This window comes from Ranitomeya imitator, chromosome 2, assembly GCF_032444005.1.
Source record: "Ranitomeya imitator isolate aRanImi1 chromosome 2, aRanImi1.pri, whole genome shotgun sequence".
Classification (NCBI taxonomy): domain Eukaryota; kingdom Metazoa; phylum Chordata; class Amphibia; order Anura; family Dendrobatidae; genus Ranitomeya; species Ranitomeya imitator.
In genome coordinates this window covers 379,366,043-379,392,413 of record NC_091283.1, presented here as the reverse complement: position 1 = coordinate 379,392,413, position 26,371 = coordinate 379,366,043, and the positions used below count along the sequence as shown (strand labels likewise).

General features: G+C 43.9%; 1 protein-coding gene across 1 annotated transcript in view; it reads left to right on the top strand.

Moving 5' to 3' along the window:
* Positions 1-26,162, top strand: part of LOC138666625 (uncharacterized) — a 119,158-nt gene extending 92,996 nt beyond the window's left edge. Inside the window, 7 exon segments of the mRNA XM_069754821.1 lie at positions 15,097-15,149; positions 19,104-19,254; positions 19,384-19,563; positions 19,646-19,769; positions 19,853-19,941; positions 20,140-20,227; positions 24,716-26,162. Coding sequence (XP_069610922.1) covers positions 15,097-15,149; positions 19,104-19,254; positions 19,384-19,563; positions 19,646-19,769; positions 19,853-19,941; positions 20,140-20,227; positions 24,716-25,866 — 1,836 coding nt within the window. The 3' untranslated portion in view covers positions 25,867-26,162.
* The last annotated feature ends 209 nt before the right edge of the window (positions 26,163-26,371 follow it).

Below are 26,371 nucleotides of genomic sequence, written 5' to 3'. Positions count from 1 at the left end.
AAGTGAGCCATTTTGGAAAATCGATCGACAACCACCAGGATAACGGAGCAATTAAAGGAGCGAGGGAGATCCGTGATCAAGTCCATGGCGATATGACTCCAAGGAGTAGAAGGTACTGGTAGCGGATGTAAGAGTCCGGAAGGTAATTGCCGGGGAACCTTGTTTTTAGCACAAGAAGGACACGAAGCGATGAAATCTCGGACATCTTGACGAAGGGACGGCCACCAATAGTGGCGAGCAATAAGAGAAAGGGTCTTCTTAACTCCAGCATGTCCAGCAAGTTTGGAAGAATGACCCCAGAGTAGAACTCTCTTTTTGTCCTCGCTTGCCACGAAGGTCTTCCCAGGAGGTAAAGAGATTACTTCTAAAGGAGTAACGGAAATGATCCTAGCAGGGTCAATAATATGTGCAGGAGTCTCCACTTCATCCAACGGCTGAAAGGACCGTGAGAGAGCATCAGCTCTGACATTCTTGTCACCAGGACGAAAATGGAGTTCGAAATCAAAACGTCCAAAAAACTGGGACCATCTAGCTTGTCGAGGATTAAGTCTTTGAGCCGACTGCGCATAGGCTAGATTCTTATGGTCCGTAAATATAGTGAAGGGATGGACAGCCCCCTCGAGGAGATAACACCACTCCTCTAAGGCCAACTTAATGGCTAACAGTTCCTTGTCTCCGATGGAGTAGTTTCGTTCCGAAGACGAAAATGACTTGGAGAAGAAACCACACGTGACGATATGTCCAGAGGCTGCCTTTTGTAAGAGGACTGCTCCAACTCCCAAGGAAGATGCATCCACTTCAAGAACAAAGGGTCTGTTGACATCAGGACGATGAAGCACCGGAGCTTCAGCAAATCTCTGTTTCAAAGTTAGAAATGCATTTTGCGACTCTGCTGACCAGTTGTTGGAATCAACTCCTTTGCGAGTAAGAGCCGAGATGGGCTTGGTCAATGAAGAAAAATGTGGGATGAATTGCCTATAGTAATTGGCGAAGCCGAGGAAACGTTGAATGGCTTTAACTCCTACTGGTCGTGGCCAATCCAGAACCGCAGACACTTTGGCTGGATCCATTTTCAGACCGGCATCGGAAACGATATATCCCAGGAAAGGTACACTTGATTGTTCGAAGACACATTTTTCAATCTTGGCAAAAAGATGATTCTCACGGAGACGTTGTAAAACCAGACGGATGTCAGGTCGATGAGTGGTGAAATTCGGAGAGAAGATGAGAATGTCGTCTAAATAAACCACGACACTAACATACAGACAATCTCTGAAGATGTCATTTACGAATTCTTGGAATACAGCAGGAGCGTTACAGAGTCCAAAAGGCATAACCAAGTACTCATAATGGCCGTCTTGAGTGTTAAACGCGGTCTTCCATTCGTCTCCTGCACGAATTCATACCAGATTGTATGCACCACGGAGATCCAGCTTAGTGAACACTCGTGCTCCTCTTAAACGGTCAAAGAGCTCAGAGATTAATGGCAATGGATATTTGTTTTTCACCGTTATGTTGTTCAAACCTCTATAATCAATACATGGACGAAGAGAGCCGTCTTTTTTCTTGACGAAAAAGAAACCGGCTCCAGCTGGCGAAGAGGATTTTCGAATGAAACCTTTGGCAAGGTTCTCCTGAACGTACTCCGACATGGCTTGAGTCTCTGCAGGGGAGAGAGGGTAGATTCTTCCTCGTGGAGGCATGGTACCAGGAACCAGGTCTATAGGACAGTCGTAGGACCGATGTGGAGGAAGACTCTCCGCTTCCTTCTTATTGAAAACATCAGAAAAAGAAGAGTAAACAGAAGGCAGACCAGAAAGAACAAGGGAAGAGGAAGAGTCACCCACAGGACGTACTGACAACAGACACCGAGTCCGACAGGAATCCCCCCAACAAAGAATATTGCCATTATGCCAATCAAATGCGGGCTCGTGGGTCCGTAACCAGGGTAAACCTAAAAGGACTGGATGAGAAATATTGGCTAAAACGTAAAACGCAATTTTCTCCTTATGTAAAACCCCTACTTGCAGCTCTACTACCTGAGTGACTTGGGTTACAGTCTCCTGCAAGGGTTTGCCGTCCACCGAAGCAAGAAAAAGAGGACTTTCTAGGGTCTTAACGGGAACAGAAAATACCTCCTCTTGTCTAATAAAATTCCCGGCAGCACCCGAGTCAATGTAGGCTAGCAAAGAATAGCGTTTACCAGAGACATGAAGCGACGGAAAGCGTAAGGGGTTGAGAGGTATCACAAGTACCTAGGGAGGCCTCTCTTACCTGACCTAGGCGGAGGAGTTTTCCGGACGATCAGGGCAAGCACGGAGGAGATGGGAAGCACTACCACAGTAGAAACACAAGCCTTGGGTGCGCCTCTCCTGGCACCGTTGCTCAGACATCTTGAGCCGGTCCACTTGCATCGGCTCAGGCGCTGGCACAATAGTAGATGCCCTGGGTCTGGGACTAGATGGTCTTCGTAATGGTAGGGAAGGACGAGGAATCCTTCTCTCACGCGCACGCTCTTGAAATCGGAGGTCTATACGGGTAGCCAGGGATATCAAATCCTCCAAATTGGTAGGAGTATCTCGACCCGCCAACTCATCCTTAATGCGTCCGGACAGTCCCCGCCAAAATGCCCCTACCAAGGCCTCATTATTCCACCCAAGATCAGACGACAGCGTGCGGAACTGAATGGCGTACTGACCCACAGATAGAGTCCCCTGTTGTAAGCTGAATAGAGACTCGGTAGTAGAGGCCAGACGACCAGGTTCGTCGAAAACTCGACGGAAGGTTTCAAACAAATCGGCTAAGTGAGACATAAGATGGTCGTCACGCTCCCAGAGAGGATTTACCCACGCCAACGCATCCCCCTCAAGATGAGAAATTATGAAAGCTATCTTAGCCCGATCGGTGGGATATTGTAAGGGCAAGAGCTCAAAGTGGAGATGGCACTGATTTAAGAAACCCCGACATAATTTAGGGTCTCCATTATAACGTGGGGGTTTGGCCAGACGAGGTGGTGCGTGAGAAGCGGGGACCGGAGTGGGAGCAGATGCAGAGGTCTGCAGAGAGAGAAGGCGAGAATCTATCGCAGCCATATAGGACAAAATTTGCGTTTGTGTGTCGCGCTGCTGCGCCAGTTCTTGCTGCAAACTAAGCAACAAAGACGCATTCCCGGGATCGGAAGACTGCAGTGAGGACAAACGGGAATCCATAGACTTCATGAAAGCCATCATACGGGACTGATTTTCACGAAGAAAGAGCAACTCTTTCTGAGCAGCCGAGGCTCCAGCGGGATCCATGGCCTGTGTATACTATAACGCTACACGGGGGTGAGATGACGAGACGTAGTGAACCCAATAGTGGACCCTCTGGGTCACGGTCCCAGAGCCCCCCAGGGCGAGCAAACCTGATAGATGCACCCCCTATACAGGGAGTGTTAGGAGCAGGCCCAAGGAGGATGGAACCGCAACTGCCGGAGCCAAAGGGACGACTGGGTGAAGCAGCGGAGCAGGAACGCAGAGGAAGACGAGGCGGAGAGCTGAAAAGGAAAAACACTAATGTTAGCATAAGGCAGAACCAGGAACCAGCAGGAACAGGGAACAGAGGAAAACTGGAGGAACAGGGAGAAACGGAACCCAGAAAGGAATCCTCAGGATGGGCCCAAATACGATGCTGGCGCTAGCAGGAACGCTACAGCGAAGATACACAGGCGCTTACCTGTGGAAGCGCCGAACAGAAATACCCGGTGGGCGCCGCCATATTGGAGGCGGAGCCACCGGGTCACAACCTCCCAGCAGGCAGAGCGGCGGAAGAGGCCCTACGGCGCATGCGCGGACCGCAGATGCGCCGAGAAGCCGAGCCGACCAGAAGGAGGAGGGATGTTGGGAGCGCGCCGGCCGGACAGGTAAGTATCGGCGATCGTGACACTCTGCCATTCTTCCTTGCAGATCCTCTCCAGTTTGATCAGGTAGGATGGTGAACGATGGTGGACAGTAGTGATGAGCGAGTATACTCGTTGCTCGGGTTTTCCCGAGCATGCTCGGGTGGTCCGCGAGTATTTGTTAGTGTTCGGAGATTAAGTTTTCATCGCGGCAGCTGAATGATTTACAGCTACTAGCCAGGCTGAGTACATGTGAGGGTTGCCTGGTTTCTAGGGAATCCCCACATGTAATCAAGCTGGCTAATAGCTGTAAATCATTCAGCTGCCTTGATAAAAACGTAATCTCCGAACACTAACAAATACTCGCAGACCACCCGAGCGTGCTCAGGAAAACCCGAGCAACGAGTATACTCGCTCATCACTAGTGGACAGCCATTTTCAGGTCTCTCCAGAGATGCTCAATTGGCTTTAGGTCAGAGCTCTGGCAGGGCCAGTCAAGAATGGACACAGAATTGTTCTGAAGCAACATCTGTGTTATTTTAGCTGTGTGCTTAGGGTCATTGTCTTTTTGGAAGGTGAACCTTTGGCCAAGTGGGAGGTCCAGAGCACTCTGGAAGAGGTTTTCATCCAGGATATCTCTGTACCTGGCCGCATTCATGTTTCTTTCAGTGACAACCAGTCGTCCTGTCTTTGAAGCTGAAAAACATCCCTATAGCATGATGCTGCCACCATCATGTTTCACTGTTGGAATTGTATTGGGCAGGTGATGAGCAGTGCCTGGTTTTCTCCACACATACTGCTTAGAATTATCAGCAAAAAGGTCTATCTTCCTCTCATCAGACCAGAGAATCTTATTTCTTATAGTCTGGGAGGCCTTCATGTGTTTTTTAGCAAACTCTATGCAGGCCTTCACATGTCTTGCACTGAGGAGAGGCTGCAGTGATAGTTGACTTTGTGGAACTTTCTCCCATCTCCCTACTGCATCTCTGGAGCTCAGCCACAGTGATCTTGGGGTTCTTCTTTACCTCTCTCACCAAGGCTCTTCTCCCACGATTGCTCAGTTTGGCTGGACGGCCAGGTCTAGGAAGACTTCTGGTGGTCCCATACTTCTTCCATTTAAGGATTATGGAGGCCACTGTGTTCTTAGGAACCTTGAGTACCGCAGAAATTCTGTTGTAACCTTGGCCAGATCTGTGCCTTGCCATAATTCTGTCTCTGAGCTCCTTGGCCAGTTCCTTTGACCTCATGATTCTCATTTGGTCTGACATGCACTGTGAGCTGTGAGGTCTTATATAGACAGGTGTGTGCCTTTCCAAATCAAGTCCTATCAGTTTAATTAAACACAGCTAGACTCCAATGAAGGAGTAGAACCATCTAAAGGAGGATCACAAGGAAATGGACAGCATGTGACTTAAATATGAGTGTCTGAGCAAATGGTCTGAATACTTCTGACCATGTGATATTTCAGCTTTTCTTTTTTATTGAATTTGCAAAAATTTCTACATTTCTGTTTTTTTTCAGGCAATATGGGGTGCAGAGTGTACATTAATGTGACAAAATGAACTTTTTTTAATTTACCAACTGGCTGCAATGAAACAAAGAGTGAAAAATTTAAAGGGGTCTGAATACTTTCTGTACCCACAGTATGTGTGACTCCTGTGTAATGTATGCAACATAATATAGTATATAGTATAATGCTGTCTTAATATAATAATAATAATTTTATTTATATAGCGCCAACATATTCCGCAGCGCTTTACAAATTATAGAGGGGACTTGTACAGACAATAGACATTATAGCATAACAGAAATCACAGTTCAAAATAGATACCAAGAGGAATGAGGGCACTGCTCGCAAGCTTACAAACTATGAGGAAAAGGGGAGACACGAGAGGTGGATGGTAACAATTGCTTTAGTTATTCGGACCACCCATAGTGTAAGGCTCGGGTGTTCATGTAAAGCTGCATGAACCAGTTAACTGCCTAAGTATGTAACAGTACAGACACAGAGGGCTATTAACTGCATAAAGTGTATGAGAACATGATACGAGGAACTTTTTTTTTCTTTTTTTTTTATGATAGGCCACACAGGGATCGTTAGGTTAATGTGTTGAGGCGGTAGGCCAATCTGAACAAGTGAGTTTTTAGGGCACGCTTAAAACTGTGGATTGGGGATTAATAGTATTAACCTGGGTTGTGCATTCCAAAGAATCGGCGCAGCACGTGTAAAGTCTTGGAGACGGGAATGGGAGGTTCTGAATATTGAGGATGCTAACCTGAGGTCATCAGCGGAGCGGAGGGCACGGGTAGGGTGGTAGACTGAGACCAGAGAGGAGATGTAGGGTGGTGCTGAACCATGGAGTGCTTTGTGGATGAGGGTAGTAGTTTTGTACTGGATTCTGGAGTGGATGGGTAGCCAGTGTAATGACTGGCACAAGGTAGAGGCATCGGTGTAACGGTTGGTGAGGAATATGATCCTGGCTGCAGCAATCAGGACAGATTGGAGCGGGGAGAGTTTGGTAAGAGGGAGGCCAATTAAGAGAGAGTCACAATAGTCCAGACGAGAATGAATAAGTGAAACAGTAAGAGTTTTTGCAGATTCGAAAGTAAGAAAAGGGCGAATTCTAGAAATGTTTTTGAGGTGCAGATAAGAAGAGCGAGCCAGTGATCGATGTGGGGGGTGAATGAAAGCTCGGAATCAAGGATGACCCCAAGGCAGCGGGCATGTTGCTTTGGAGTAATGGTGGAACCGCACATGGAGAAGGCAATGTCAGGCAAAGGTAGGTTAGTAGAGGGAGAAAACACGAGGAGTTCAGTTTTTGACAGGTTCAGTTTCAGATAGAGGGAGGACATGATGTTAGAGACAGCGGTAAGACAATCACTGGTGTTTTCTAAAAAGGTCGGCGTGATAACAGAAGAGGTGTATAATTGGGTGTCGTCAGCATAGAGATGATACTGGAAACCAAATCTACTGATTGTTTGTCCAATAGGGGCAGTATACAAAGAGAAGAGGAGGGGGCCTAGGACTGATCCTTGAGGAACCCCAACAGTAAGGGGAAGGTGAGAGGAGGAGGAACCAGCATAACATACAGTGAAGGATCGGTCAGAGATAGGAGGAGAACCAGGAGAGAACGGTGTCCTTGAGGCCGATGGAGCGGAGCATATTGAGGAGGAGCTGATGATCCACAGTATCGAATGCTGCGGAGAGATCCAAGAAAATTAACATGGAGTAGTGACCATTAGATTTAGCTGTTAGTAGGTCATTAGAGACTTTAGTGAGGGCAGTTACAGTAGAGTGTAAAGAGTGGAAACCAGATTGAAGAGGATCTAGAAGAGAGTTATCTGAGAGATAGCGGGTAAGACGGAAGTGGACCAGGCATTTGAGGAGTTTAGAGATGAAGGGAAGATTAGAGACAGGTCTATAGTTAGTTTTGGTCGAGGGATGGTTTTTTAAGTAATGGATGTATGATGGCATGCTTAAATGAGGAGGGAAAAATACCGGAAATGAGAGAAAGGTTGAATATTTTTGTTAGGTGAGAGGTGACAGCCGGGGAAAGGGACTGGAGGAGATGTAACGGAATGGGGTCACTGGTGCAAGTGGTTGGGCGAGAAGTTGCAAGGAGCCTGATTACTTCTTCTGTAACTGGTTCAAAGTCAGAGAGTGAACTAGATGCAGTGGGGGAGGGAGGACAGTGCATGGTATGAAGAGATTGGGAGATGATTTCCTGTCGAATGTGGTCAATTTTTTCTTTGAAGTAATTGGCCAGATCGTCAGCGCGGAGATCTGTGGTTGGGGCTTGCACTCTTGGGTTGAGTAGGGACTGGAAAGTGCCAAAGAGACGTTTAGGTTTATTTGATAGTGAGGTGATGAGGGTGTTGAAATAGGTTTGTTTGGAGAGGTGAAGGGCAGAGTTGTATGTTTTTAGCATGAATTTATAATGGATGAAATCTTCGGGTAGATTAGATTTTCTCCACAGACGTTCAGCGCACCTGGAGCACCGCTGCAGGAAACGTGTTTGCAGCGTGTGCCACGGTTGTCGCCGTCTGTTCTGAGTTGTTCTGTGTATAGGAGGTGCAGCTTCATCCAGGGCACTTCGCAGGGTTTCATTGTAATGCTTCAGAGCAGAATCAGGACATGAGATGGAGGAGATTGGGGCCAATGATGACTGCAAGTTCTTCATAAGTTTCTGGGTGTTAATGGCCTGTATGTTTCTATAAGTGTGGAAAGTGGGGGTGACCTGAGTGGAATGGCAGTTCTTGATAGAGAATGAAAGAAGGTTGTGGTCAGAGAGCGGGAGAGGGGAGTTTGTGAAATCATCCACTGAGCAAAGCCGGGAGAAGACCAAGTCAAGGGAGTTTCCATCTTCATGTGTTGAAGAGTTAGTATGCTGCGAGAGGCCGAAAGAGGAGGTTAGAGATAAAAGATGAGAAGCAGATGGGGAGAGGGGAGAAGCAATGGGGATGTTGAAATCACCCATGATAAGGGTGGGGGTGTCACAGGAGAGAAAGTGTGGAAGCCAGGTGGCAAAGTGATCCAGTAACTGATGAGAGGGGCCGGGAGGACGATACACCACCGCCACTTGCATGGAGAAGGGGACGTAGAGTCTGACAGCATGGACCTCAAAGGAAGGGAAGTCAAGTGAGGGTACTTCGGGGATAATTTGGAAGGTACATTTGGGTGAAAGGAGCAGACCAACGCCTCCAACTGCTCTGTTGTCTGATCTTGGGGTATGAGAAAAGTGTAGTCCACCATATCAAAGAGCAGCAGCAGCGGTGGTGTCTGACTGCTGGATCCAGGTTTCAGTAAGGGCCAGGAGATTAAGACAGTTAGAACGGAAGAAGTCATGAATGAAGGAGAGTTTATTACACACAGAGCGAGAATTCCAAAGGGCACAATTGAAAGATACAGAAGGCATGCATGGAATATTAATAAGGTTAGAGGGGTTTCTGAGTATAGCAGTTGGGAGGTTTGACTGGCTATAACATGGGGGGCCGGGGTTGGGAGAGATGTCTCCAGCAACTAGGAGAAGGAGGATAGAAAGAGTGAGTAGGTGGTTAAGTGATTTGTGAGAGCGTCTCTTGTGTTGGATGGTGGGACTGAATGGGTCTGCGCTGTTAAGCAATGTGAACAGAGCATGAGTGCTATACATAGGAGAGGCAAGGACAGAGGGGCCGATATGGATGGAGTGCAAAGAGTTTATGCAAGGGCGGTGAATGTGAGTGAAGGCGGCAGTCAGGATATAGAATATACAAATACATATGGTGAGTAATTGTTCTGTTTCAAGGGAATACTGAATATATTTAGTTTTTCTTACCTGTCTCCTGCCCTGTCTAGCTGCCATGTTATAACTTGCCGAACTACTTAGAAAAAAGTACTTTGAATAAAAGTACACAAATAACAGTGCACGAATGCACCCCTGCATGAATGCTTCCCCAAAGTGTGTCTACATTTATAGAAGGCTAGCTCTTAGATCTCTTTTTTTTTTTTTTGGTTTCCCTCTCGTTAGCAATCAATCTAACTCAGTTGAGACAGCAGGACACAATAAATGTAGCGATCAGATAAACAAAAGTCCAGGTCTACATGGATCATAAACAGCTTTGAAACAGTTATGTGATCTCTTTGCATGAGGACAAGCAGAAGTGAGTTAAATATCTATAAACAAAAACAATTGCATACTAAGATGGCTAACATATATAGATATATGCAGAATTCAATGCCGAAGATAGAATGACTCAGATACCAATCAGACTGCTTGCTGGCAGGTACTGGAGCAGTGGGCATGCAGGGTATTCCAGGTCAGAGAATTAATGTTAAGTATAGTGTATAATTTAGAGTTGTGCACATATATATAATATATAATGTACAGATGTTTATATAGTATGTTGTTGTGTATATAGTAAATAGTGTGGAATTCACACTATATACACTGGCACATCTCTACACTATATACTATATATACAGCTCCACTCTAAATACATTGCTCAAAAAAAAAATAAAGGGAACACTAAAATACCACATCCTAGATATCTCTGAATGAAATATTCAAGTTGCAAATTTTTATTCATTGCATAGTGGAATGTGTTCAGAACAATAAAACAATTATCCATGTAAATCAAAATGAATATCCCATGGAGGTCTGGATTTGGAATGATACTCAAAATCAAAGTGGAAAATCAAATTGCAGGCTGACCCAGCTTCAGTGGAAATGCCTCACGACAAGGAAAAAATGCTCTGTATTGTGTGTGGCCTCAACGTGCCTGTATGACCTCCCTACTGTACAGCGCCTGGGCATGCTCCTGATGAGGCGGCGGATGGTCTCCTGAGGGATCTCCTCCCAGACCTGGACTAAAGCATCCGCCAACTCCTGGACAGTCTGTGGTGCAACGTGACGTTGGTGTATATTTATATTGATATCTTTTATATGTATTTTCTACTGGTGTACTACATCAAATAAACTTTTTCTGTTTATATGACATCTTTTTGACTCCAATTATAGTAGTCTTTTGTCATACTGACATATTGCATTTGTGAGTAAATGTATGTGATATGTGTGTGCTCTGATCTATATTTTTCATAGAGTATAGAGAAGCGTAGAAGGTTTTAAACGTATCCGCAATGTCGGATAGCAGGTGTTTGCATTGTTGTGATTGATTGATGATGGATGGGATATAGGTGTTAGGTCTCTGTGTTCTCAGGGCTCTGGCTAAGGACTTGCTCATAATAATGAACACGGCAGCTGGAGAGATCAGCTTTTGCTTTATGTATGAGTAGGTAGCGTAACGATTCACGTTTTATTATTATTTATGGCTCTGCCGGCTTACTATTATTCATCTATACCAGGGGTGGGGAATCTTTTTTCCTGCCAAGGGCCATATAGATATTTATACCAGCCTTCGAGGGCCGTACAAACTCCACCCACAAAGTGCATCCTGACTCTGGCACTGGTTTCAGGATGTAATCTTTCATTGCATGCCCTTCAGAGTTCAGTAGTGAACACTGTGTGTGTGCTAACAGAGTAAGAAGAAATTAATGAGCTGGTTGTAATCAAAATACAGCTCCTTGCCCAAGAATGCGGTCCCTGAGAATCTGCCCGGGGGGCCTGATAAAAGGTCATCGAGGGCCGTAAATGGCCCTGGGGCCTGAGGTTCCCCACCCCTGATCTATAGAGACAACAGACCAGATGCTTCCCTCATCACAAATGGCACTGCAGGAGACTGCACACAAGGGGTGTGAAAGGGTGGGGAGGGGACACTGCACAGGGCAGACACTCTGGGACAGCACCCCCCCTGAAACGAGTTCCACTGATGACGCTTCATTTCAAGGAGGGGACAGGGGCTGTAACAGTGACCGCAGCCTCTTCCCCCTAATGACACTTCATTTCGGGGATAGGGCATGAGCTCTGGACAGTGACTGCAGCCTCTCCCCCCTGATGACACTTAATTTGAGTATTCCAGCATGCAATGGTGAGGCTGGCGTCACACTAGCAGTATTTGGTCAGTATCTTACATCAGTATTTGTAAGCCAAAACCAGGAGTGGAACAATTAGAGGAATAGTATAATAGAAACATATGCACCACTTCTGTATTTATCACCGCTATTTTGGACCGCTCAGCGACCAATCACAAGCCGCGACGTCATCGAAGGTCCTTAACGCGCTCATTCTTAGAAAGGGAAGGATGGCGGTTGCAGCGGTGACAACCAGGGCGCGTCCGAGGGTAAGTATATCAATATTTTTTATTTTTATTCTTTATTTTACACATGAATATGGATCCCAGGGCCTGAAGGAGAGTTTCCTCTCCTTCAGACCCTGGGAACCATAGAAAATACCTTCCGATATTTGTGTCCCATTGACTTGTATTGGTATCGGATATCGGCAATATCCGATATTTTTTGGATATCGGCCGATACCATCCGATACCGATACTTTCAAATATCGGACGGTATCGCTCAACACTAGTAAGCACCACAGGCTTGATTTGTCCTCTACTGATCTATACCTTGGGAGAAGGGTTCCAGAGATAGTGGTCCCTCCCTAAGATTGATTTATTTCTCCATAACTCTCTCATGGTGTCATGTGTGAAAGGAAAATCCAAAAAAAGGTGACGGTATTTATGTTTGTATATAACTGGTAATGGAACAGATGCGGGGGGGGGGGGGCTGATCCGCATTTTTATTCTGTAGGTTTCCCGTCCTTGATGGGTGGATCCCCTCTCTAGTGGTGCTTTCACTGGTAAGGCCGGGATCACACATGCAAGAAACACGTCCGTGTCTCGCATGTGCAATCCAAGCTCTGGCGCCGGCACTGTGGAGCGGAACGTGCGGTCGCATAGCAACACATGGAGCCGCACGCTCCGCTCCCAAGTGCCGGCACCAGAGCTTGGATTTCACATGCGAGACACGGACGTGTTTCTTGCATGTGTGATCCCAGCCTAATAGAAATTTCCAGAACCTATGAGTAATTATGTCTTTTCCAACCTCATCACAGAAGAGGCCTTCAATCCCATGTAATGATTCAGTTTCCGCCTTTGAACGTGCGCTAACTTTTGCATATCTTTACTAAAATGTGGAGTCCAAAACTGAATCCCATATTGAATATTTGACCATACAAATGATTTATAGAGGGGTAAAAATATATTGGGATCACAAGGTTTTATCTCCGTTTTTGATGCATCCTAGAAGCTTATTTGCTTTTGCAGCTGCTGCCTGACATTGAGTACTCTTGCTCAGCTTACTTGTAACCAGAATACCCAAGTCCTTCTCCTGTTCTGTAGTCCCAAGTATATTCCCATTTACTCTATACGCAGCAATAGGATTACTCCGTCTTAGGTGCGTTACTCTACATTTATCAACATTAAAACGCATCTACTATGTGCTGGCCCTTCCAGACATCTTATCCAGATTGTTCTGCAATATTGTACTATCAAGGTCAGTTTTTATTATCCTACATACAAGTGGCTTGCGAAAGTATTTAGCATTTTTGTGTTTCGCTACCGCATAACCTGAAATTTCACTGTTTTTTTTGAGGGTTTGCATCACTTCATGTAAAGAACATGCCTACAACTGTGAAGATCTGGTACTCATTCCATTGTGAAGCAAACAACAATTAGGACAAAGTGAATGAAAACTTCAGTGTCCATAACTATTCACCCCTTAAAGTCAGTACTTTGTAGAGCCTCATTTTGCGGCAATTACAGCTGTAAGTCGCTTTTGATAAGTCTATGAGCTTTCTGATGTGTGAAAGTAGCCTACGCATGTGACTTATTGAGGTAATTGCTTGCAACAGAAAATTTTATGGGCTTCATTGCAAAAGGGGTGAATACATATGCACAATTTTTAGTTATTTGATCCCATAAATGTAATTTATGCCTATATATTTCTCACTTCACCAACTTAGACTATTTAGCGCTGATGCATCACACAATAGATAAAAAGCCACGGGGGTGAATATTTTCCGCAAACCACTGAAGTTTTGGGTCATCAGCAAAGACTGACACTTTACTCTGAATCCCATCCACAAGGTCATTAATAAAAAGACTGAAAAGAATTGGTCATAATACAGACCTAGATGTGAAGCCCCAGCTCTCTGTGTATCATCCATTCTCCCTGGAACGAACAACTAATTCCAAGCTGCAGAGAGGAGCAGAAGCAAGTTTATCTTCCAGCACGTCTGATTGACCGAGTCATTAATTGCCACAAAAAAGCAGATTAAAATCACAAAAACAAAAGGTTTACAGGAAAGCATCATAAAACATTAAGATGAAGGAAACGTTACGCTTAAAAGGATTGCTCATCTTTGGGGACAATTCACCCCCCACTGAAATGCATGTAATGGGGGCTCCGCACATGTCGTACACACACGGCTCCGCTCCGTACACCTCAAACACACACAGCTCCTCTCCGTACACCTCGTACACACACGGCTCTGCTCCTTACACCTCGTACACACGGCTCCGCTCCTTACACCTCATACACACACGGCTCCGAACACTCGTACACACGTGGCTCCGCTCTGTACACCTCATACATACGCGGCTCTGCTCCGTACACCTCGTACACACACGGCTCCGCTCCGTACACCTCGTACACACACATGGCTCCTCTCCGTACAACTCGTACACACACGGCTCCCCTCCGTACACCTCGTACACACACGGCTCCGCTCCGTACACCTCGTACACACACACGGCTCCTCTCCGTACAACTCTTACACACACGGCTCCCCTCCGTACACCTCGTATACACACGGCTCCCCTCCGTACACCTCGTACACACACACACGGCTCCTCTCCGTACACTTCGTACACACACGGCTCCCCTCCATACACCTCGTACACACACGGCTCCTCTCCGTACACCTCATACACACGCGGTTCTGCTCTGTACACCTCGTACACACACACGGCTCCTCTCCGTACACCTCGTACACACACACGGCTCCTCTCTGTACACACACGGCTCTGCTCTGTACACCTTGTACACACGGCTCCTCTCCGTACACCTCGTACACACACGGCTCCTCTCCGTACACCTCGTACACACACACGGCTCCTCTCCGTACACCTCGTACACACACACGGCTCCTCTCCGTACACCTCGTACACACACGGCTCCTCTCCGTACACCTCGTACACACACACGGCTCCTCTCCGTACACCTCGTACACACACACGGCTCCTCTCCGTACACCTCGTACACACACACACCGCTCCTCTCCGTACACCTCGTACACACACGGCTCCTCTCCGTACACCTCGTACACACACGGCTCCTCTCTGTACACCTCGTACACACACGGCTCCGCTCCGTACACCTCGTACACACACGGCTCTGCTCCGTACACCTCGTACACACACGACTCCTCTCCATACACCTCGTACACACACGGCTCTGCTCTGTACACCTCGTACACACACGGCTCCGCTCCGTACACCTCGTACACACACGACTCCTCTCCATACACCTCGTACACACACGACTCCTCTCCGTACACCTGAAACACACACGACTCCTCTCCGTACACCTGGTACACACACGACTCCGCTCCGTACACCCCATACACACACGGCTCTGCTCCACCCACCCTGTAAACCCCTTCTGACCCCACAATTAAACTTCCCCTCATCCAGCACCATGACAACCAGCACAGCAGAGTCCTGCATACACTGAGGCCCCTGATCATGTGACCCCTGACTCATCCCCTCCTGTGACCTCATCACAGGTCCTGTGCGCACAGAACAGCCATATATGTGGTGTGCGGCTCTGCAGGTGGAGGTAGGTGGATGTTACTTGTAAACAACCCATTGACGTGTATAATTATTTGTAGACGGAGCGATAATTCATCCTCCAGCATATACCGGCTCCAGCAGGGTCCTCCGTCTCCTCTCTGTGGTTTGTTCCATACTCACTAATGCCGCCTTTGGCCTATTCTAGCTCTGGGCGATTACATTCAGGTCTGCAGACAATGAACACACTGACAATGCTCGTGCATGTGTCTATAATGGAGAAGCCCCTTTAACCCCTTTCCAGTATTGGGCGTAAATTTACGCCAATGTCGGACTCTCTCCCTTTTATGTGGGCTCTGTCGGTGAGCCCACATCTTTCCTGGCACATGTCAGCTGTTGCCATCCACCAGCGGCTATTAACCCGTTAAATGCCACTCGGTGACCCCTGTCACGTGATCGCAGGTTGGCATGACAACCAGAAGTCTCCTGGAGACCTCTAAGGTGGTTACTGCCGGATTGCTGTGAGCGCCGCCTGGTGGTTGGCGCTTATTGCAAGTGAGATCTGCTATATACAGGCAATCTGATCATCTCTTGTACGTAGCAGAGCCGATCGGGTAATGGCAGCTTCTAGTCTCTCAGAAAAAAAAATGTTTTTAAAAATATATAATATTAAAATATAACAATTTACAAAAAAAAACAAACATACACAAATTTGGTATCGCCACATTCAGAATCACCTGATGTATCAATAAAAAAAAAAAAATCTGTTCATTTAGCTAGGTTCACATTGCGTTAGTGGCATCCGTTAAACGGATCCGCTAACGTTGATGCCCAAATTCCCCTTTTTTCTACTATTGCGCTAACGCATGGTAGCATTGCGTTGGCATGCGTTAGTAATGGAGGTCTATGCACAGCGAACACGTCCGTTCGCTGTGCGTTAGACCTAATATACCCGAAAACGCGGTAGACCGTGTTCGTGTGTGTGACACAAAGTAACGCATCATCGCTAACACATGCCGATTTTGACATGCGTTAGGATGCCTTATGATAATGGATGGCAATGGGTGCGTTAACGGATCCGTTACCTTGGGTTAATGCCGCTTTGTAACGGTTCCATTAAACGGATGTCACTAATGCAGTGTGAACCTAGCCTTAAACAGCATAGCGAGAAAAAGGTAAAATCGCCAGAATTACGTTTTTTTGGTCGCCGCGACATTGCATTAAAATGCAATAAAGGGCGATCAAAACATTGTATCTGCACCAATATGGTATCTTCAAAAACATCAGCTCGGCGCACAAAAAATAAGCCCTCACCTGGCCCCCATAAAAAATAACCCAGACATGTTTGGTGTCTATGAACTCGTAATGACCTGGAGAATCATGATGGCAAGTCAGTTTTAGCATTTAGTGAACCTAATAAAAAGCAAAGCAAAAAACAATTGTGGGATTTCACTTTTTTTGCAATTTCACCACGCTTGGAATTCTTTGCCCGTTTTCTAGTACACGACATAGGAAAACCAATGGTGTCGTTCGAAAGTACAATTCGTCCTGCGAAAACAAGCCCTCACATGGCCATTTTGACCAAAAAATTTATGGCTCTGGGAGGAAGGGGAGCAAAAAATGAAAATGCCAAACCTAAAGTACCTCTGGTCGTTAAGGGGTTAAATAACACAAACTTGGGTCGTCGGCTTTAATCCCGCTCTTTTGCAAAGTTTCCAAAAGGCTTCAGTTGTTACCATGGTAATTATAGACCAGTAAGCTTAACATCCATTGTAGGAAAAATGTTGGCGGGCTGTAAGGGATGATCTGCGGGGTGTGTGATAGAGCATAAGATTCGAAGTGATCGATGGTAAAACTGTGCCAGATGTTGCCAAACCAACCTGATAATTTCTTTATGAAGAGGTTAGTAGAAACCTGGACAGAGGGGAAGCTGTGGATATAGGACGCGTTTATGCCAGAATTCTGACGAAAATCTCTTTGAAAAATTGTTAAAACTTTTACAACTTTTGGCGTTTTTACACCAATTTCTCCCTGATCCATGAATGTAGAGAAGGATGGATGTTTAGCGTAGAGAAAAGATGCCTCAGAGGCGATTTAATTCATATGCATGTGGTCATTACAAAGGACTGGCATATCACTTATTCTTTCCAAGGACCTTCAGCCTCTGCCTGCTCTCGCTGTTATCTCTTGAACACAACTCTCATTCAGCCCCATTCCCTTTATCGCATTCTTTTCCTTGGTTGAACTTTATTGACTTGTCTGTTTTTCAACCGTATTAACCATGCAAATTTACGACCCAGGTTTAATGTTCTAGCTGTTAAATACTCTGGGTTTTAGTATGCCAGTAGATTAGTAAGTACAGTAAATGGAATTATGGCTTCAATCCATCTTTTTGACAAATAAAAATTGCATTCGATGTCTGCTACATTTTTCTGCTTGATGAAAAGCCATCATGACTGTGACATGACAACAGTTGGCTTCCCTCCACTTTTCTATCAATGTTTAGTAGCTGTGATATGATCTTCAGTAGACATGCACCATGTTGGGGAATACAGTGCACAATACACCAGACATACAGTATACAACATTATATAAAATAACACCTCATCTTACATCGGAGTTTTACATCCCTGGGGTTCCATAAGAATAACTATTATAATATTATATTACCTCATTATTCTTCCTTCAATCACATGCACCATGTTGAAAGTACTGTTTTAACTGCCTTGCTCGTGCTCCTTTACTAGCTGCTTTACCGATAATCCGTACTTGAACACTATTTACAAACCCTCTCTGAGATTTTCTTTTTCCTATGTTCAGACAGGGAGGGCTTTTAAAAATAGCAGTTGAAAGTAGCTACTAAAGGAGCAGTTAAAACAGGACTTTAAACATAGTGTTTGGGACAGAAGGAAGCAAAATGAGGTAATGGAGTACAGTAGTACAGTACAAGGATTCATAAATTCTCAAAAGCTGATCAGCAGTTAAATAAAACTAAAGTTTAGCTACTCTTTAAAGAGGTTGTCCTGGATTACAGTATTGATGACCTTATCTTAGTATACATATTATGATTTAGAATCTGTGACACCTATCCCATCTTTCAATTACCCTTGGCTTCCAATATTGTTAACATTATAGGTGGATGTCCGTACCCAAATCCTACCCATTTTCAATGAAACAGCAGACTTCTAGGATTTTGCGTTTACCTAAATGTTAAACCAATGGGTTAAGAGTTGTCCAGCTGTCAAAAAAGAAAAATCATTTGACTGAATGTATGTTAAATCCCCTTCAATTCCAGTTTTGATAGCTTTTGTAGCTTCTTTCAGTTTGTTTACTTTGCTGCATTATTGGTAGTAGTGGTGATGCCAGTATGTATGTATGTGATGTGGTTGATATGACCATAAGAAAGTCGGGGAGGAGGGACAATATCCTGTCCCTTAATCTAGGGAGGCCCTAGTCTATCCCTAACCTCAGGGTTAACCCTAAAGGTGGAGATGCCCGGGTCTCGTACCTCTCTGAGCTCCTATGAAACCCCATGCAGCTCCCACTTTTTCCCCAAGGGAAAAGTTGCAGGAGTAAAAGGGTAACACTTGCTGAACAGAGAGGGGGGGAAACCAAGGCACAATCAAATGACAGACATAGAGTAACTCTTCAATGAAGCCAGGAAGAGAATGAAGATTCTATTGCTCTCATGGAGAGAAGCCAGACACAGGTTTATAAAATCGAAGGGTGTGGTCCCAATAAGCAGCACAGCCAATAGACCACGATGACCTTTAAACCCGTTCCATGCCACAAGAAACCTGATAACTCATGAATGGCCAACTAGATTTAAAGATAACCTGTGCTCAGCTAATCGCTCCAATCTTCTAATCTCAGATATACAACAGGTCCCAACAGAATGTGGCACATTCATGACAGATATGCAATACATGTTCCCTAATTATCACCAGTAATTGTATTACATGGGATCTTTATGATGTTACATCGTCATACTCTCCCCATTCAGGTCCCTACAATATTGGATCCTCTCAATAGAGATTTACTTTTATAAGAGAATTTTTTTGATTGACCAGTTAAGGATGGATAATGACAAAGACCAGATGGCAGAGAGAATATTACACCTCACCCTAGAGATCCTTTTCCGGCTTACTGGAGAGGTGAGAGATTCTGATGACGTCACATTACATCTTTCTTATCTATGGGAATAACAGATGGACAGAACTGGAGAGGTGAGGACTCTGGAAATGTCTGTAGTGAGATTTATTAATGTGTCTCTCCATAACCAGGATTACACAGTAGTGAAGAAGACCTCTAGTGAGCGCCGTCAGGCCCCTGTGTCTGAGGGATGGGAGAGATCCCTCAGCCCAATCACGGGGCCTCCACCTCACCCCCTGATACATGAGGACATCAATGACCAGAAGATTCTAGAGCTTGCCTACAAGATGATTGAGCTGCTGACTGGAGAGGTGACACTGCTGGGAATGCTGGGACATTATACAGTAATGCTATGGAGGGATTGGGGGATGACGGTATCATTGTATGTGTCAGGTTCCTATAAGGTGTCAGGATGTCACCGTCTATTTCTCCATGGAGGAGTGGGAGTATTTAGAAGGACACAAAGATCTGTACAAGGACGTCATGATGGAGGTTCCCCAGCTCCTCACGTCACCAGGTAATAGACAGGACTAAATACACACTGCCTATAATTATCTGTATGAAAAGAATGAATTCAGTCCCTGTGTGTGTTTCCTCCAGTTCGATCCAGTAAGAGGACAATCCCAGAGAGATGTCCTCATCCTCAGGACTGTGAAGAAGAAAACCTCAGTGTTCCTCAGGATCATCAGGTAGATGGAGAGAAGGTGTCATGAATTCTCCCCTATGATGTGTGACGTTCGTGGTTCATCTTATAGTATTCTATTCAGTGACCAATTTATTAGAGACAGTTTTAGTTGTCATGTTAATTAATGATTTTTTTTCTATTCTTCAAAATAATGTAATACAATGTCTCCATCTGTCTGTGACTTATACAATATTTATTTCAGGGTAACGATATGAGCAATATTATTATAGAGACATTTGTGATTGGTGAAGAGCGGTGTAAAGAGGAGATTCCTACATATGACTATCCAGGTGAGTAGTAACTACTAGTGATGAGCGAATATACTCATTACTCAAGATTTCTCGAGCATGCTTGGGGGTCCTCCGAGTATTTTTTAGTGCTCGGAGATTTAGTTTTTCTTGCCGCAGCTGAATGATTTACATCTGATAGCCAGCATAAGTACATGTGGGGGTTGCTTGGTTGCTAGGGAATCCCCACATGTAATCAAGCAAGCTAGTAGCTGTAAATCATTCTGCTGCTGTGAGGATAACCAAATCTCCGAGCACTAAGAAATACTCGGAGGTCACTCGAGCGTGCTCGGGAAAACCCGAGCAACGAGTACACTCGCTCATCACTAATAAAGATTAGTTTGAATGACCAAATTGTTTTTAAATATTGTGTCCACAGTGACGGTGGCAATTGAGATGCCGTAAATATAGGAGGGATTTTCACGATTGAGGGGTGCTAGTGAGTGATCACAGAAGTAATGATAACAAGGATATGAAATCGCAGGCAAAAAAAAAAAGAATGTCCGCACTTATAAATGAGTAAATTTAATTCAATGCAAATAAAATGTTTTTAATTTTTAGGAATTAGTTGAATCCAGCTAATTTGTAGAACTTGCAATTCAGTTTGTGTGCTTCATCTAAAATGGCCACCACCATTTCACACATTGCATAACATTGCATCAGCCAGACAAGGATCATAAGACCTCTGGCAGACTTCCCCATAATGCCTTGCAGCTATCACATCCAATGCTATAGCACAGCAAATCAGGAGTGACTATTATAGCCTGAATAAAAGCAGAAGCAGTGAATGCAGCAACCATTTTGTGGTGAATCTGGATCACGAGAAGACACAGCTTAGCCATAGAGAAAGGGAGAGAAGGCAGTAAAACACTGTTAAAATTGTACAGATTCTGTCTGACAGCAGAACAGTGAGGAAGACTAGTGCGTGAGGAAAAGAGAATAGTTTCATACATGTTCTCTAGGCAATTGGAGGCTTTGGGACATTTTTTTACTCTCCATAAATTGAATCTCTTGAGAAAATTTGGTGAAGCTGGCAAATTGTATTGTCAAAAGATTCACTCATCTTTACCAAGATAGGAGAAAGGGGTTAGTTTTGTTATTGTTTGTTTACTGTGTTTTTTCTTCTGTAGAATTTAGCAGCACCATTCACAATCCCACCACTCAGACGATTGCCATACTAAGCCATATGCAATGCATAGAGATGGGAATAAGCAGGAAAGATGGCCTCTTTGCTGTTGCAGAGCTGTGATTGATCAGTCATGTTAATTGGCCAATCACATAGGGCCAGAGGATGGCACCGCTCTGTTTGGCAAAAGGGCAGTAACAGCAGTCTTCTCTACTTTGTTTCCACAATACTATTGCGATGACGTTAAGTGAATGCCTTAAATCTATGGAAAATTGCAAGAATATCTTCCCTCCCACGATGTATATGTACATCATGGGTTAGGAAGAGTGAATATGCCGTCCCCAGTTCATGGTTTTTTAATGTTATGGATAGTCAGCAAAGCTTGAAGATTTTTATGGATGTGCCTCCCTTTCCCCCAAAAATATGAATGTACAGTGGGTACAGAAAGTATTCAGACCCCTTTAAACTTTTCACTCCTTGTTTCATTGCAGCCATTTGGTAAATTCAAAAAAGTTCATTTTTTTCACATTAATGTACACTCTGCACTCCATCTTGACTGAAAAAAAACCCAGTAAAAATGTAGTAATTTTTGCAAATTTATTAAAAAAAAACCTGAACTATCACAATGTCATAAGTATTCAGACCCTTTGCTCAGTGTTGAGTAGAAGCACCCTTTTGAGCTAGTACAGCCATGAGTCTTCTTGGGAATTATGCAACAAGTTTTTCACACCTGGATTTGGGGATCCTCTGCCATTCTTCCTTGCAGATCCTCTCCAGTTCCGTCAGGTTGGATAGTGAACATTGGTGGACAGCCATTTTCAGGTCTCTCCAGAGATGTTCAATTGTGTTTTGGTCAGGGCTCTGACTGGGCCACTCAAGAATGGTCACAGAGTTGTTCGAAGCCACTCCTTTGTTATTTTAGCTGTGTGCTTAGGGTCATTGTCTTGTTGGAAGGTGAACCTTTGACCAAGTCTGAAGTCCATGTTACAAAACTGCAGCACAGAACTAGGAGAGATGGGGGAAAGCTGACCCTGCACTAAGACTTGGCTGAAACCTTACGATGGAGTGGGCGACCCATTCCTTGCGAATAGACCCACCGATGATCCTAGTCTAAACTCAGCTAAAACCTATAGATAAGGGAAGGAGGTCCCTAAAAGATCTAAGGACTGGGTACAAAAAACAGGTCACCTCCTAATAGGAAACACAGAGAAGGATGCAAAAACAAACTGAAAACAGAAGCAAAAGATAGCAGAACCAGAGATCCCAGAACTGCAAAATATCAAACACAGAAAGCTGTCTAAACACCTAGCCAGAACTCGGATTAACACTGTTGTCCAGCAAGGAATGGGAGGCAGGTGCTGGGTAATAAAGGGTGATACAATCACCTGATTAAGACAACCCAGCACCAGGGGAAAACCACAACAAGATGGCAGATGAACAAAACAGATTCTAACAGTCCAGAGCACTCTGGAAGAGGTTTTCATCCAGGATATCTCTGTACTTGGCCGCATTCAGGTTTCCTTCAATGGCAACAAGTCGTCCTATCCCTGCAGCTGAAAAACACCCCCATAGCATGATGCTGCCACCATCATGTTTCACTGTTGGGATTGTATTGGGCAGGTGATGAGCGGTGCCTGGTTTTCTCCACACATACCGCTTAGAATTATCACCAAAAGGTCTATCTTCATCTCATCAGACCAGAGAATCTTATTTCTCATAGTCTGGGAGTCCTTCATCTGTTTTTTAGCAAACTCTTGTAGACTTTCATATGTCCAAGGCTCTTCTCCCACAATTGCTCAGTTTGGCTGGACGGCCAGGTCTAGGAAGACTTCTGGTGGTTCCAAACTTCTTCCATTTAAGGATTATGGAGGCGACTGTGCTCTTAGGAGCCTTGAGCACTGCAGAAATTCTGTTGTAACCTTGGCCAGATCTGTGCCTTGCCACAATTATGTCTCTGAGCTCCTTGGCCAATTCCTTTGACCTCATGATTCTCAATTGGTCTGACATGCACTGTGAGCTGTGAGGTCTTATATAGACAGGTATGTGCCTTTCCAAATCAAGTCCTATCAGTTTAATTAAACACAGCTAGGTGCTTCTACTCAATACTGAGCAAAGGGTCTGAATACTTATGACCATGTGATATTTCAGTTTTTAGTTTTTATTAAATTTGCAAAAATGTCTACATTTCTGGGGGGGGGGCAGTTAAGATTGGGTGCAGAGTGTACATTAATGTGAAAAAATGAACTTTTTTGAATTTATCAAATGGCTGCAATGAAACGAAGAGTGAAAAATTTAAAGGAGTCTGAATACTTTCTGTACCCACTGTATGTTCACCTACTAGACTAGTGATGCCCACCTGCTTTTTAATCTGCATTCCCTGCTGGTATCTGTACATCAATATCAGAGTAAAGCGTGACGAGACTCCGACCAAGTGTGGAGACTGCATCCATTCTGGAGTGGAGTATACTTTTTTGTTTGTTACTGTACTTTGGGCCAATGAACATTATCTTTTAAAGTAGGGGACAATGCTTTAATGCTAATCAGCCATGCACACAAATGGAACTTAAACACAGAAAGAGGCGGTACAATACCCGTCCCTTCAATGAAGCAAAAACATCTATATTAGATCCAAATGGTCTTTATTGAAAATATTAAAAATAACAAAAATTTAAAATAGCCACATATTCATTATTCCACTAGATTGTAACCCCAAGGAGGGCAAACACCGGCATACTTATTAATAACAAATAATTATATGGAGATAAAAGCATCTCTGCATTCCAATACTCTCTTATAGGACTTTAGTACATGTAGGTCCAGATAAATAATTCTAGTGCTAAATAGCATCTCATTAATCAATAATCAATATGTATTCACAAATAATAGTAATCGATACTGGCCTAAGTCCCAAAACAATGAAGGAAAAAGAGCTTATTCCAGAGAGTATGTGATCAAAGTGCCCGCATAACCTTACCTCCGTAGTAGCCGTAATGAGACCCTATGCCAATCGGTAGCCCTCTGCGCCCCGACGCGCGTTTTGCCCTCTCGCTTCTTCCGGGGGCGTGAACATAAGAAATTATGAGTAATTATGTACACATATGGACTTGGTGACCGTGTATTGCACACATATCTTGCAGCTTCACATCAGAATGACCATGTACAGCAAAGTGAAAGTGCAGTAGGCCAGCCTAATTGTCTAACACTATAATCTATTAGTTCCTGTTTTGAGGTCTACAGTTGCCAACACTCAATTTATATATATTTTAGTAAAGTTTAACTAAAGTGTGATATAATAAATAACAATATTACAGATAATACAACAATGTCAAGGTTCTGTTATTGAAAAATAATTTTTTTCTTGATAGATGATTTCACTAGGAGCTCAAATGATTACCTGATATCAGAAATTAAAGCCGAAGATCATATTACACCAGATACATATGAAGAGCATGCCATTATCCCAGATGTATATCCAGCCCTTCACAGCAAAAATCTACCATCTGATTCTATTCATGAGATTCTATCTTCTATCAAGCAACATAAAAATGACACCAGCGGTGCTGAACATCAAAAAGCTTACACATGGGAAACACCATTTTCATGTTCAGTGTGTGACAAATCTTTTAATCAAAAATCGCAGCTTGTCAGACATCAGAGAAACCACACAGGGGAGAAACCATTTTCCTGTTCAGAATGTGGAAAATGTTATAGCAATAAATCAAGACTTGTAAGACATCAAAGAATTCACACAGGAGAGAAGCCATTTTCCTGTACAGAATGTGGGAAAAGTTTTAATCAGAAAACAAATCTTGTTACGCATCTGAAAATTCACACGGGGGAGAAACCGTATTCATGTTTAGATTGTGGGAAATGTTTTAAACAGAAATCGGAGCTGGTTACACATCTGAGAATTCATACAGGGGAGAAGCCATTTTCATGTTCAACATGTGGAAAATGTTTTATGGGTAAAGCAACTCTTGCTACACATGAAAGATCTCACACAGGGGAAAAACCATTTTCATGTTCTGAATGTGGGAAAGTATTTTACCGGAAGTCATCTTTAGATGTACATCAGAAAATTCACTCAGGGCAGAAGCCATATGTATGTTCAGAATGTGGAAAATGTTTTGTGATGAAACACTACCTTGTTGTACATCAGAGATCTCACACAAGGGAGAAGCCATTTTCATGTTCAGAATGTGGGAAATGTTTTATAGGTAAATCAAATCTTGTTATACATCAGAGAATTCACACTGGGGAGAAGCCATATTCATGTTCAGAATGTGGGAAATGTTTTACAGAAAAATCAAAACTTGTTATACATCAGAGAACTCATACAGGGGAGAAACCATATTCATGTTTAGAATGTGGGAAATGTTTTACAGAAAAAGCAAAACTTATTATACATCAGAGAACTCATACAGGAGAGAAACCATATTCATGTTCAGAATGTGGGAAATGTTTTCCTGAAAAATCAAAACTTGGTAAACATCAGAGAATTCACAAAAGTAGGTAGCTTTTTTAATCTTTTTATTGACCTATTGTACAAGAAAACAATGCAACAGTTACAATTAAGGTCACACAAAAAAGGGAAACCAACTGGTTAATGGAAAATGTTTATAATTAGTAATAGATATTTGTTATTAAAAAGTAAATGTACAAAAATGTGTATAAAACGGTTTACATTTGCATATACAATACTCTTCATTGTACCTCTTGTAATTCTAGCGTATCCTCTATGTGCAAGTGCCCAAAATTAACTTAATATCTCTGATGAGGATACAGTTCTGTTTTAATAAAGTTGTAGTTTTATGTGTCTGTCCTCTTGAGTCCATGCCTTTTTAAAATGCTTGGCAAGAAATGTTACAATAAAATAAAATATAGAAAATAAGGCCCATGTAACTTCTCTAGGATTGAGTTTTTTAGCTGATTCTAAATAAATCAGATTTTATAATACCATAATAACTGTGACTTGATGTTTGGCAACTTTGAGGAAGCTTCATATTTGATCGAAGGCCCAC